Source organism: Serpula lacrymans (assembly GCF_000218685.1).
Source record: "Serpula lacrymans var. lacrymans S7.9 unplaced genomic scaffold SERLAscaffold_19, whole genome shotgun sequence".
NCBI classification, from domain to species: domain Eukaryota; kingdom Fungi; phylum Basidiomycota; class Agaricomycetes; order Boletales; family Serpulaceae; genus Serpula; species Serpula lacrymans.
In genome coordinates this window covers 120,531-134,301 of record NW_006763308.1, presented here as the reverse complement: position 1 = coordinate 134,301, position 13,771 = coordinate 120,531, and the positions used below count along the sequence as shown (strand labels likewise).

Below are 13,771 nucleotides of genomic sequence, written 5' to 3'. Positions count from 1 at the left end.
GATTGCATTCAACGGCTTCTCCCCTTGACTTCTTAGCATTAAAGTTACATGCTGGTGACACTATCGTATCTGGATATGACAAGAGCGATCACGTTTTCGCAAGTTTTCTACGAGGTGGGATCAAGGCGATAAGCTTGAGCTCTAGCCTTGAAGAAGCTTTCGCCATCTCAGGCGACCCCTGGGCGATTGGCGATATTCTTCGGGCTGTAAAAAGCACGGTCGTGCCAATTCCGATACCAGATATTTGCATGCCCCTTAGTCCCCCCGACCCAGCCCTTCGGGCTCCACCTGCGCTCTTCAAATCTGATAATGTATACCTCCTTATAGGAGGTGTGGGGAGCGTAGGACTGCACATATCCCTATGGATGTATCAGGTGCGTATTATCACAAGCCTCGTTGATATTCACAAAGCTGACATGTGGAAACACCAACGCCAACATAAATCAAAAAGAATGGCGCTCGACACCTCACCCTGACCTCTCGTTCCGGTCGGGAAACCCTTGAACGAGCCAACGATGTTCTTGCACTACGCATTCTTAAATTTCTGGAATGCCAGCGTGACCTGTCGATAAAATTGGAGGCTTCAGATGCAGCTTCACCGGATGAATTGAAAAGAATTGTTGCATGTAGTTCACTACCTATAGCGGGATGCATGCTACTCGCCGCGGCTTTGGATGATCGCGGTTTCTTCTCACAAGATGAAAATAGTTTCAAGGCATGTTTTTCCTCCAAACTGGGTGCTTTCAGAGCCATAGAAGAGGCCTTGGAACTGCACAAGATCGATTTCTTGGTTGCATTATCCTCTATTTCAACTTTTGGAAACGCCGGACAAACGAATTATGCCAGGTGCTTTTTACGCTCACGTATGATGCAGATTCAGAGTCTTACACAACATGTGCATATAGTGCAAATACGGTTCTTGATGGGCAGGTAAGGAAATACAGCAACGCGTTCTCAATTGTTACACCAGCAATTTCGGACTCCGCTACTATGATTGGAAAGTCGGATAGCAGCGTCAATGCGACGCGCTTTGAACATCTAATCCCCTGGGGGTATTCTGCCAAAGGTAAGCCTGGTTTCTTAAATGGCTACCTACCAACATGTAATATTTTGGCACGTCGTAGAATTATGTGATTGTATCAAAGATGGCCTGCTGAAGATGGCAGATGGACCTGTGGGTCTATACATCCCAGACCTTGATTGGAATCTTGTGAACCAGTATATGGGACCTTCTCGGTTATACAACCATCTTGTCCGAGCTTCGGTTCGGCCGCAACCTCTGAAGTTAACTGAACATATAGACGACTTGCTCCGCAACATCGTCCTACGTTTCTTGGATGTTTCACCAAATGAGTTCTCTGCGGATGTCCCTTTTACATCATACGGCCTCGATTCGTTATCCGCAGGGCGCCTTGCTTTTGCTCTTCGCCCGTACCTGACCGTATCACAGATGCAGCTGCTCGCTGACTATACTTTGATTGACGTTATACGCTGCGCTATGAAAGTACAGCCGACAAAAACCCTTGCTGAGAAAGTATCATCAGCTAGCTACTCTCCTTTGGACCGACTCAATGCGGATGGAGAAGCACTGTTGAAACTCTTGGATCTTGGCGGCGAGCCCTTAATTCTTATGCATGGTGGCAGTGGCAACGTCCTCGCATTCTTACCACTTCAACATTTACTCAGGAGTTCACTGTGGGCTTTGCAAATCACCCCCGACACACCCACAGACTCTGTCAAATCCATGTCTAGACATTACTACGAGAAAATCAAGGCTGCACGACCAGCGGGGCCTTATCGTCTTGGCGGTTTCTCTGCCACGAGTATTGTACTCTTCGCTCTTGCAAAGCTCTTCGAAGAAGGTCACGACGTTGTCACACAGATCATTGTCTTCGACCACTTCCCCCTTTTGTACACTTCACCCATGTTCGAACCAGATGAAGAAACTGTCTCTCTGAGGTCTCCTGGGCCTGATATGATTCGTCATGCCCTCTCCTCCGTCTCCGGCTTATATAGAGCTGATAATGCCCAACGCCAGAAGATTGCAGCCGACTTCGAGGATGCCGTCAATGGACACGATGCTCCGGAATATATGACAGCGTGGTATAATGCGTTCTTGCGGGTTGCTGTCACTGCATATAAATTCATGTTTGAAATACTCCCTACCAATGAACCGTATTCACTCACGCTGTTGCGGGATGCAATGGTGGAATGGCTGAAGGAGGTGAAGGCACCAGTGACAACGTGTCTCGCGACTCGAGGAATTATCTCAACTATTCCAGAGGACGCTAAAGCAGGATGGGAAGACTTGGGAACTCGGAAGGTGTTCCCTCAGGCAGAACTGATCGAGATCGAGGGCACGCACTTCAGTATATTCGAGTCGGAAGTAATTGTAGATCTTATTGACAGGTATCACCAGCCTCAAACATGACATATATGAAAGCCCGACTTCTGGACGGTGAATACAGAGAAAACATATGTCTAATGTCTTGGACCCATACACACCCTCCGGACGGTTTGATGAGAACGAGGGTAGATAGCCCTGTTACGTAGTAGCTATTTAAGCAAAAGTACTAGTACTTTTGCTTAAGTAAGGACCAACCTGAATCACTGGCATATACAGTTTTAAACTTAGGCTCGCACCCAGCCATTTGTTTGCTTGTGTTCATCACCTATCAACATAGCTCATGAGCTAATTCACATTCTCAACACTGCGAACAGGCCGGGATCCCACACACTACCAGAAGGGTTTCTATGAGCTGAGAAATGTGTCTCAGAGACCCCCTCTTGGAAGAAGCTTACCCTTACACATCCTTTAGAAACTAGTGATAGTCAATACTACAACGGTATGGTATTAGTTGGGATAATGTAAAATAAAGAAACAAAAGACATACCCTCAACTGTAATCAGAACAGATGAGGGAAACATACGAAGTGGTAGAATGAGTATATAAAGACATGAGAAAAGGTCACATGTGGGTTTGAATGTCTGTTGTATCTTAAATGCTAAATCTGTGATCCAACACATCCTAGTTGAAATCTTGGTGAATATAGCTTCCATCAGGAAAGGTGCACTTTCCTTTGAGTGACTTTGAAGACTTAGACCGTCTTAGAATGAGGACTAAGGCATAAGGCATATCAAGACATATAAGAGAGTTAAGCTTGCTAAGAATAGCATACTCAGATTACTCTAACTGCTCCAATGCAGATCAAGACCATCAAGACCATCAAAAGTTAGAATATGTAAAATAGTGGACATCAATGACAAATTAAGACTTTTTGATCATGTTTCTAAGACTAAAAACACAAGTAAGATCAAGTCAGAACACAAGTCTCAATACAGAAAGAGTTGGTAATTCTAAGATGCTAATCCAAAAGCATGATGATCAATAAATTTGTTGACATAGAATGATGCAAAAGCATCAAGTGAGTTATGAAACAGTATCTGCTGGGGAATCCTGTTGTCACCAAAAACAGGAAGGAGATGCGTGGCTCATAGGATACAGTCAAGGTGAATCACCTCAGTTGTTGGTGATAGGTCCTCATTGAAGTCTGGACAGACCATCCACATACTGGTGAGGTTGTTGGGCTCTTCTTGGACTTTTGAGAACCAGTGCACTAATGCATGGGTAGAGTACATCCTGAAAGGTGAAAGAAAAAAACAGTAGGATGCAGAAAACACCCAGTCCCTGCGTCCCAGTCAACATGGGGTCCCTCTGGACAAAGACACAGTCATGCCAAGAAGGTCCTCTCTGCCATGATGGAGAAGCACATATAATTTCTCAATGCATACCTCCGAGTCCACTTTCATCACTTAGGGCATAGAACATGACTGTAGCTGAGTGAAATACCAATATCTTTGTGTTGAGTGACTCGGCTGGACAATTGGAAAGGGTGACATTGGCTGCATCAGGATCATGTAGATGTTGCTGATTATATAGAAATCTTCGGACAAGCTTGACCAGTCAAGGCTGGTCGGGCTGCTTCGCTAGTTGGTCCGGTGTCCATGCATATCCTTGCTCTGCAGTTTCAGATTTGTGGGTAAAGTAAACTAGAAAAAAAAACTTACTTCGGGTTTGAGCAAGCTGAACATGGGTCACAGTAGATGGCCCTGAAACCGGAACACTTTCAAGATTATGTTACGCACGAAGTGCTTAACAAAGTCTGAGGGTTCATTGAGGTTTTATAAAGAGACTTATCCGAAGACAAGTTCGAGAACATAGTTCTGAGTGGAGGTTTTCCAGCAAGAGTTGGTCTTCTTCTGAGTAGAAGTCTGATTTTAGGAGTCTAGCTTTGTAAGCGTAAACTGCGTAGAATTGTATTGGAGAATACTACTGCTTGTTACATGGTATTTATAATGAAAAGGAATCGGTGATAGGAGTTAGGTCCTATCTAGGGCAGGTCCGTCTGTTAAGGACTAAGTACTATAATAGGTACTGTGAATGCGAGAGGAACGGAAGTGTACGTGAAGGAAATGAGTCATCGGTCCAATGGTATAACCGATGAGTAAAAAGAAATAAGTAGTCCTTATATGTCCAATAGAGATTGTAACATTACCCCCTTACTTGCTCTGAGTTTCACCAAAATTTGGTACCTTCGCCGTCCATATTGTAACTGTCATCGTAGCTGACATCTTCATGTAATCCTTCCATCAGAATCCTATCCTTGTCTTGCCTGCGGATGGGACACCAATTGAAACTATGTCCCGGTGCACAACGGTCACAGTTGGGACAATAGTAGGCTTTGCAATAGTATGTGCAATAATCGCTCCAACCGCAGTTTTGGCAGTATGGAGCGTTGTTACAAATGCCTTCGTGGTATCTTTGTCAGGTATTGGATGAGGTGTTGGATTGGGGAGTGGTTGGATTGTCACCTCCCAGGTTGTACGTTCCTGCATACAACTGATCGATCATGGCTGCATCGTCATCTACGTTGATTGGGTTAGAGGGAGAGCCAGTTTCAGGCCTGTGCATTGCGCCAGGCGGACTGCCTTTCTGTCCCTTCGACATACGAGACTGCCATTTCAATGGAGTTCTGGCGGCAGGGATCTGGAGTATCACCTCTTGCCGGCCGCGTCGGGCTCCTCGTTGGTTCATCAGGTGACGGGTTTGGGCATTTGGCACTGGTCGAGGTGGAGATGATGGGGGAGATGGTGGTTTTGGGTTCGACCCAATGGAATGGGGACTGGAGTGGTTCGACCCTTGTGAGATCGGGCTGGTTGGGACGGTGGGAATATATTTTTCCTCCAACGGGATGGGTGGAGGTCGACAGGTGACAATGTGGTAAGTGCGCTCCGGGGTAACACTGGTCTGGTCTGAGTGCGACAGGGACCGGAGGGACAAACCGGGCGGAGGAGTACTCGTACAACCGTCTCGCTCTATCCGCGTGTGAGCTTCGTTTAGCAATGTCCTCCCACTGTCAATGATGAGAACTGTTGTTAGAAAACCACACACAAAAACAAACTAACACACAATCCTCCCAGATTCCACGGAACTTGTTTATGGGCTTTGCCTCCTAGAACAATGGATGCTCTGGTTGTTCGTGGGGTGGTATGTATAAGGATCCCTCAAAGTAAAACCCAGAGATGTATGGGTGTGGGTTTTGAGGAGGAGGGATAGTTGGAATATAGAAAGATAGGGGCTTTGTGGCGAGTATAGACAAGCACTACCTTGCTAATTGTAGCACAAGGTAGGTTTGAGAACAACAAGGATGACGAGGTGACGAGGTTCCCAGTGATAGCAGGCTCCTGACACACAAACTGTAGTGCTCAGAAGGACTCTAATTGAAAGGGATGACAATGACTTCAAAAGTGGGAAGTGACGATGACAGCAGTTAACAGTGGTAGAAGTGGGAAGTGTTGTGACCACACTGGATCACAAGTAGCAGAGTAGTGAACTTGAGAGTAGAGAAGAAGTCTGGATTGGAGTTCTTGTTGTTTTTACAAGGTAAAATACAGGGGTTTATATAGTGAAAAGAAAGGTAGGCTATGCACAGTATAGCTGCGCAAAAAGAATGAGAAAGAACATGAAGGAAGGAATGTACGCTGACAAATCCTGCATAGTTGCTACAGGATAAGATTGTCAAAATAAGGGAAAGAAAGGGATAGAACAATGAATGCTGTGAGTAATGTCACAGGTTTGTACAGCCATAAAGTAAAGTCCAATAACAAAAAGAGAGCAGGAAAATCATGATGTCATGGGAAGATGCAGTAAAAAAAGGGCAAGGCAAAACACTATCAGTATCAACACAGTTCCTTTATTGTCAGTCAGGCATTCTAAAAAAATATGTGTCCATAAAAATGATCCAAAAATCAAAAATAATCGCACTGTAAATGAATGTTCTGCTGAAGAAAAAGAAACTGGAGCCACCGGTCCACCACCTAGTCCATATCCGACAGTTCCATGGCCTTACCAATGGACTGGTTGTGTTGGACCACCTGATCAAACGAGGGAGGGAGAGGAGTAGTTCCAATTTGGAACAAGTGAGTCCCAGGCAGCGTGTGGTAGGTGTAGCTGTAGCGAAGACGATGGACAAAGGATAAGTGTACCCAAGTGAATGGGACAGCGATGAACATGGGCGACGCAAGGGGATGAACCTTCTCCAGCTCAAAAACTACCCACCCACGCTCCAACCAGGCAAGACGAGCAACCGATGTTTTGATAGTATATGATGGCAGATTGATGTCATGAAGATGGACCTGTTGCCCTATTTGGACCGGCCGCTGGGGCTTTGCTGATATCAGCAGTGGCACGTGGTAGTTGACGGATTGGCGACGGAAGCGGATAGGAAGTGGTGACATCAGAAATGGTGGGGGTGCAAATAAGATGAAGAGGAGGAGGGTGGAGGTGACAAAAAAGTGGATTTGAATGGGGATCCAGAAATGACCATCAGGTGAGAATAAAAAGGAGAGGAAGGGGCCCATGGTGGGGCTAGGCAAAGGAAGGGGAGTAAGGGAAACAACAAAAGCGAGGGCGCAATGCAATATGTAGCCAGTGGCAACGCGAAAATTTGCCGAAATGCCGAAACACAGAAAGTACCGGATGGAAAAGCAAAGGTGAGCGTGACTGGATTGCCTAATAGAGGTGGTGCTGATCAGCCACAAGTTCTAAAAAGGCAATATTAATTACTATTCCATGTGGCACTGTGCCTGTGTGGTGCAAAGGCGAGTCTTTTCGAATATTTGCTTTGTTATTGACACCTGTCCATGCTACCAATCAATTTTGGTGCATAACATTGCCTGATTCCAAATATTCCTTTGCCGAGTCCATCTGCCCATTCAAGGAGCTCATCCTCAAGCGTCATTCCAAAAACTCCAAAACTAACTTTTCCATCCGGAGTGCCCGATAGATACTCGAGTCCTGACTGTTGAGCTGCGAATGCTCGCTTTCCAACAAATGTATTGAGTCTATGGCTTTTAGGAGTTCGTCAGCTATGAGGTTTATGGCAAGGAAGGTATGCATGGAAGAAAGAGCGTAATACGCATGGGGGCAGCGTTTTTTGGTCTCGTAAAAGAGATAGGTATAGGCGTCTTTTGCTGACATTAGCTCTATGGCGTCAGTAACATTGGCTTGGTTGTGTCGTTGCCCACGGGCAAAAGACACTTGTTCATTGGCTAGCAAGTTGGCGTCGCCGGGTATCGAGTAGGTGGTGATAGGGAAGCTGGTGGAGTTAGAAGTAGACATGTTTTTGCGTTGAGAGACAGAGGCTTGTTGGTAGTGGGGTGATTGTCTCTTCAACGTAGCTTGTGGTCCTTCTTATAGGCTTCCAGTATCTCCGCAGCATTGGTTAAATGTTCTTCCGGTTCCCATAAGTTTTCGGAATGAGGGTAATGGCGCCATTTAATCAGGTAGCGGCGCCCGCGTTGTCATGCACCAAAATTGATTGGTAGCATGGACAGGTGTCAATAACAAAGCAAATATTCGAAAAGACTCGCCTTTGCACCACACAGGCACAGTGCCACATGGAATAGTAATTAATATTGCCTTTTTAGAACTTGTGGCTGATCAGCACCACCTCTATTAGGCAATCCAGTCACGCTCACCTTTGCTTTTCCATCCGGTACTTTCTGTGTTTCGGCATTTCGGCAAATTTTCGCGTTGCCACTGGCTACACATTGCATTGCGCCCTCGCTTGTGTCGTTTCCCTTACTCCCCTTCCTTTGCCTAGCCCCACCATGGGCCCCTTCCTCTCCTTTTTATTCTCACCCGACGGTCGTTTCTGGATCCCCATTCTAGTCCACTTGTTCGTCACCTCCACCCTCCTCCTCCTCATATTATTTGCACCCTCACCATTTCTGATGTCACCACTTCCTATCCGCTTCCGTTGCCGATCCGTTGACTACCACGTGCCACTGCTGATATCAGCAAAGCCCTGGCGGCCGGTCCAAATAGGGCAACAGGTCCATCTTCATGACGTCGATCTGCCATCACATACTATCAAAACATCGGTCACTCGTCTCGCCTGGTTGGAGCGTGGGTGGGTAGTTTTTGAGCTGGAGAAGGTTCATCCCCTTGCGTCGCCCATGTTCATCGCTGTCCCATTCACTTGGGTACACTTATCCTTTGTCCATCGTCTTCGCTACAGCTACACCTACCACACGCTGCCTGGGACTCACTTGTTCCAAATTGGAACTACTCCTCTCCCTCCCTCGTTTGATCAGGTGGTCCAACACAACCAGTCCATTGGTAAGGCCATGGAACTGTCGGATATGGACTAGGTGGTGGACCGGTGGCTCCAGTTTCTTTTTCTTCAGCAGAACATTCATTTACAGTGCGATTATTTTTGATTTTTGAATCATTTTTATGGACACATATTTTTTTAGAATGCCTAACTGACAATAAAGGAACTGTGTTGATACTGATAGTGTTTTTCCTTGCCCCTTTTTTTTACTGCATCTTCCCATGACATCATGATTTTCCTGCTCTCTTTTTGCTATTGGACTTTACTTTATGACTGTACAAACCTGTAACATTACTCACAGCATTCATTGTTCTATCCCTTTCTTTCCCTTATTTTGATGATCTTATCCTGTAGCAACTACGCAGGATTCATCAGCGTACATTCCTTCCTTCATGTTCTTTCTCATTCTTTTTGCGCAGCTATACTGTGCATAGCCTGCCTTTCTTTTCACTATATAAACCCCTGTATTTTACCTTGTAAAAACAACAAAAAACTCGATTCCAGACTTCTTCTCTAAATCTCAAGTTCACTACTCTGCTACTTGTGATCCAGTGTGGTCACAATACTTCCCACTGTTACCACTGCTATCTGCTGTCATCGTCACTCGTCATTTTTGAAAGTCACTGTCATCCCTTTCGATTAGAGTCCTTCTGAGCACTACAGTTTGTGTGTCAGGAGCCTGCTATCACTGGGAACCTCGTCACCTCGTCATCTTTATTGTTCTCAAACCTACTTTGTGCTACGATTAGCAAGGTAGTGCTCATCTATACTCGTCATTAAGCCCCCATCTTCTATAAATTCAACTATCCCTCCTCCTCAAAACCCACACCCATACCTCTCTGGGTTTTACTTTGAAGGACCTTCATACATACCACCCCACGAACAACCAGAGCACCCACTGTTCTAGGAGGCAAAGCCCATAAACAAGTTCCGTGGAATCTGGGAGGATTGTTTGTTAGTTTGTTTTTGTGTGTGGTTTTCTAACAACAGTTCTCATCATCGACAACGGATGCACAGATTTCAACATTGATGTGACAGTCATATTTGGCAGAGAGATATGCATTGTAAAGGACGACATCACGGTTAGGCCTTGCATATTCTGGATAACCATCATCACCAAATCTGGTTTCAGCACAAAACCTTTTGCAATAGCGCTTTGAGCATGCTCCATTCTTCATGCACTGGGCTCCAGGGTGCTCAGGTCCACATGGACCGTGCATCATACACTTTGTGACCGTTGAATATAACTTTGGTTGTGTGACAGGATCAGGAATTTGAGCAGAGACAACAGAGTCAACCTGGGCGGCATCACGGATTTTATATTGATCTTCCAAGAATATGAGAAGATGCATGTGTGGCAAACCCTGCTTTTGGTATTCCACAGTGTAAACAGATCCCGAAGTCTTTCCAAAGATCCCATCTTTGACTTCCTTCAACAGTGCCTTCTTTTTCTGATAGAAGACACATGCAACAATGTCAGGACGGTCTGCAGCAGTCTGTTTTTTGGTAGGCATATCAGGGTCATCATCTACTTCACCGGCATTGTTGTATTCCAGCAAAGCCTCTTAAATTTCAGGCCAGTTGGTGTTTGCTGTCATTGTAAGGAAAATATTGGGTTTATGGCAATGGCGACATATAGCCATGGAGTCCTGGAAAAGCTGGTACATGTGCCGTGTACTGCCAGAATGAGAAGATGGTAGGACAATGTTCTGGCCCTGTTGACCCAAATCTATTTCCCCATCATTCTGATCCATAGCATCTTTGATGCCTTGGTAAAAATCTGCCCTTATGTCTTTTTGATGATGACGGACCCACTTCAGTTCACTTTCTTCTGTGGAAGCCCATGCATCAACGCAATACTCCTGAAGTAGTTTTCCACCATAGAAAAGATTAGATTGATTGGTTCTTCGGGGATGGAGACGGTATGCATAATAACACCGCTGGGAGACATATTCACTGCATATATTTCCATCAGCATTTTGAATGGACCATATTGTCCTATGCCACCCTTGTTCTCCAAAGGGAAATAGAAGGACATAATGCAGAGGTGAATAAAGGGGGTGCAAATGGCTGATATGCTTGAGACCACTACAATGATCAAATTGCTTCAGCCACAAAACAATATCACGGTGCTCATCAACATCTTGTTCTCCATCTCCAGGGATAACAGCAGCAACTTTATCTGCAGTAGGAAGATTATAACAATGTTGGTCCAGAGTTTGATCAAGAGCTATATGGGCTGTTATGTTGGCACATTCTGCTTCAGGCTTTTCCATGATGATCTGATAAGCTTGCTTGTACAAAGGGATGAATGGATTGAATTGCTCTAGGGTATCCTGAATCTCCAGCATGGTTGCTGGTGTAGTGCCATGCCCCCGATTATTCTTATTAGGTAAAAAAAGGGCAGTCTGTGGGTTGTGAATGTAAAGCTGGCCAAAAGAGGGAGTTTCACCTTCAGGTAGATGGAATGCGCTGATGCTATGATGAAGGCCTCCATGGATACGGAAACTATAAGGTCCTACAGCACTTGTGACAGCATGTTCTATCTTGACACCCAAAGATATAATTGCAAAGGCATTATTGTATGAGCCAACTTTGTCACGGAATTCACGTGCAGTAATGTCAACCCCACGGAACAGATGGAGTAGTGCAGCAGGTGCTTCCTGGAAAGGATCCAGCCTAACTTGACCTTGAAGGCAGCACACACCAAATTTTGGATGGATCGTGGAGGAACTTGTAAGTCTCTCAGTATCCCAGTGTAACGCTCCACAATTATGGCACTCTACTTCCATGTTGTGTAAAGTATGACGGTATAGAGGCTCTACATATGGTTGTCGGGCCTCCTAGCGTATCACCTGTGCTTGGCGGCGGTTGGCAATATTTTGTTTGTTTGCAAGTCATTGAGGCCTTAGCATCTTTAGTGCATTTCTGGCAGCTACCAGTTCATTTAAGTCCTTGCCTCGGTCTACAGCATCCCTGGCAGCCCTGTGAGCCTGATCTGCTAGCTCATCTTCCCTCCTTTCAAGCTCTTCTTGAGCAGCTCTTTGGATTCTAATGAGTTGCTGAGCTTGTAGCTCTTCATAACACAGATCAGCATGCTGAGAATGCTGCTGTACCTGTAGTCTAATTGCCTCCTGACGCTCAATTTCTCTTTCCTGGTGATCCTCAGCCAACTGCTGTTCCTGCCTTTGGAGCTGTATTGCTTCCTGGTGTTGAATTATCTCATCCTCAGCCTGCTCCTGCCTCCGTAGTCTATTACGCTGTTGATTAACCCATTCTGCATGTCGGTTTTGAAACCCATCTAATAGCCTTTCATTGTAGTCAACACCATGGGTAGCAAGCAACTGGTTACCCTGCCACATTTGAAAAGGGGGCTGCAATTGAGGGTATGCAGGTCCAGCTAATGGCTGAGGCATGTGATTATCATGCAAAGGTCCTCCAAAATTTGGTTGCACAATATTGATATTTCTATTTCTCAAATCTCTACAATCCAAGAGGTGCTCCCATTGCACACTTGGTGATGTCATCTGTTGATGACATTGTATACAATCTCTATCGCAATGTTCACCACGTTCTCGTTCAGGTGTCTGTGGAATATGTCTACAAATCACATTGATATATGGTTAATGGCACATTAACAATGCTACACATACTGCATATTTGAATTGCTCATATTCATATTTATGTATTTGCTATATTCACTGATTTGTTGATAATTTGGGCTTCTGTAATCAATGTGTCAGTTTTAATTGAATCAACACCATAAACTGTTATAAACTCACGTTGTGTAAGCTGTGTTTTTATGTGTGGGGAAGGGTCTTTGATTTTATTTTTATACACACCACAGTGTGGTCAATAATGGCTGTTAATTTTTGTAATGCAAAATGTGCAAATTCTCGACAACAATTTGTTTTGTGTGCCAGACCACTTCCCCACATAGTAGGAAAAGAGGTTTGTTTGGTTGAGTTGTGTCACGTCGTGCCACAGGCGTGAGTTTTGGTGTCCACTAATCGCGTTTTGTAGTAAAAACGATTAAGCGCGAGAATTTTCAACATGGCTACGATTTTCACTACAAATTGTTGAATGTCCTTATAAGCGTGAGAGTTTTCAATGTGGCTACGATTTTCACTGCGTTCACTGCTACTGTACTGCTGCTCCTGTGTTGCCACAAAAACCACGCGAGCGAAGCTAAGCGAAATAACCGACGCAACGTGGCTCGCACGCGGCATTTGGGACCACTGTCCCCTTCGTTATAGATAGATAGATAGATAGATTATAAGTACATGTCATGAGCATATGAACTGCATTCACAAAATTCTTTCGCAGATAGATTCATTACATTGTAATCTAGCACTGACAAATTCTTAGCTACTTGTAGAAAAAAAACTTGAGCCTGTGGATGCCCAAGAGCATATTTAATCCCGGATGCCATAGCTTTCTAACGATAGTATAAGAAAATGTATATTTTCGAATACTGTACAAAAGTGTACCAATAGTTTGTTGCTGTTCACTGGCAACCATCCACTGGCAAAAAACACAGTTAGATAAATGTATTGGAATTAAGCACCACTGGCTCACCATTCAGACCTCGGAAAGCACGACATCTACTTATCGAAGATGGTTTGTCTGTTTGCTTAGACCACTATTGTGAATGTTAGAAAGTAATCGGAGAAATAATTAAACGAGTATACCAGCATGGAAGGAATCGGCCTATCTGGTTGAATGTGCCTAAACTACAGTGCGAAGGGACTGTCAGATGAAGAGGAGGGATGTATCACAGTACGCACCTCTTTTGCAGCACTAACGTTCCATACACCATACGCAACAGCGAGAATACCAGTAAAAACAAGAACGGTGTTGGAGCGCCAGTTCGAAGGACGGGTCCACCAACCACCTAAGATGTGTGAATGGGTGCAAAAGGCTAATTGCGTGGACACTGACCTGCGGGTGACCAGACGTGCTTCGGGTACGGATATCTAGCTCCTCCGCCCTGTGTCCAATTTTCAGTCGGTGTTAAGGGTAATACAGAGTTGGACATACCATGTTGTAGTGATTGTGGAAGGTTACGAGGCGGACCGTGACATTCGACTGAC

The 13,771-nt window shown here is 45.0% G+C and overlaps 5 protein-coding genes across 5 annotated transcripts; 3 read left to right on the top strand and 2 right to left on the bottom strand.

Annotated features, from left to right (window-relative positions):
• Nucleotides 1–645: 645 nt before the first annotated feature.
• On the top strand, nt 646–1,234 carry SERLADRAFT_480454 (uncharacterized protein; the record flags this gene model as incomplete). The annotated part of the gene is made up of 3 exons (XM_007324345.1): nt 646–846; nt 906–1,066; nt 1,125–1,234. Coding segments are annotated over 3 exons (465 nt in total), but the record flags the coding sequence as incomplete, so codon positions are not given.
• A 64-nt stretch (nt 1,235–1,298) lies between these two features.
• SERLADRAFT_480452 (uncharacterized protein) lies at nt 1,299–2,580 on the top strand (the record flags this gene model as incomplete). Its single annotated transcript, XM_007324344.1, has 1 exon — nt 1,299–2,580. The coding sequence occupies one exon, from the start codon at nt 1,451–1,453 to the stop codon at nt 2,429–2,431; it is 981 nt and encodes a 326-aa protein (XP_007324406.1).
• A 2,299-nt stretch (nt 2,581–4,879) lies between these two features.
• SERLADRAFT_403537 (uncharacterized protein) lies at nt 4,880–5,140 on the top strand (the record flags this gene model as incomplete). Its single annotated transcript, XM_007324343.1, has 1 exon — nt 4,880–5,140. A coding segment is annotated over one exon (261 nt), but the record flags the coding sequence as incomplete, so codon positions are not given.
• A 6,435-nt stretch (nt 5,141–11,575) lies between these two features.
• Nucleotides 11,576–12,094, bottom strand: SERLADRAFT_443720 (uncharacterized protein; the record flags this gene model as incomplete). Its single annotated transcript, XM_007324342.1, has 1 exon — nt 11,576–12,094. One exon carries the CDS (start codon nt 12,092–12,094, stop codon nt 11,576–11,578), a length of 519 nt encoding a protein of 172 aa, XP_007324404.1.
• Nucleotides 12,095–12,988: 894 nt separating this feature from the next.
• SERLADRAFT_403532 (uncharacterized protein) lies at nt 12,989–13,745 on the bottom strand (the record flags this gene model as incomplete). The annotated part of the gene is made up of 7 exons (XM_007324341.1): nt 12,989–13,116; nt 13,169–13,202; nt 13,257–13,320; nt 13,374–13,411; nt 13,466–13,572; nt 13,620–13,668; nt 13,719–13,745. 5 exons carry the CDS (start codon nt 13,719–13,721, stop codon nt 13,287–13,289), a joined length of 231 nt encoding a protein of 76 aa, XP_007324403.1.
• Between the last annotated feature and the right edge of the window lie 26 nt (nt 13,746–13,771).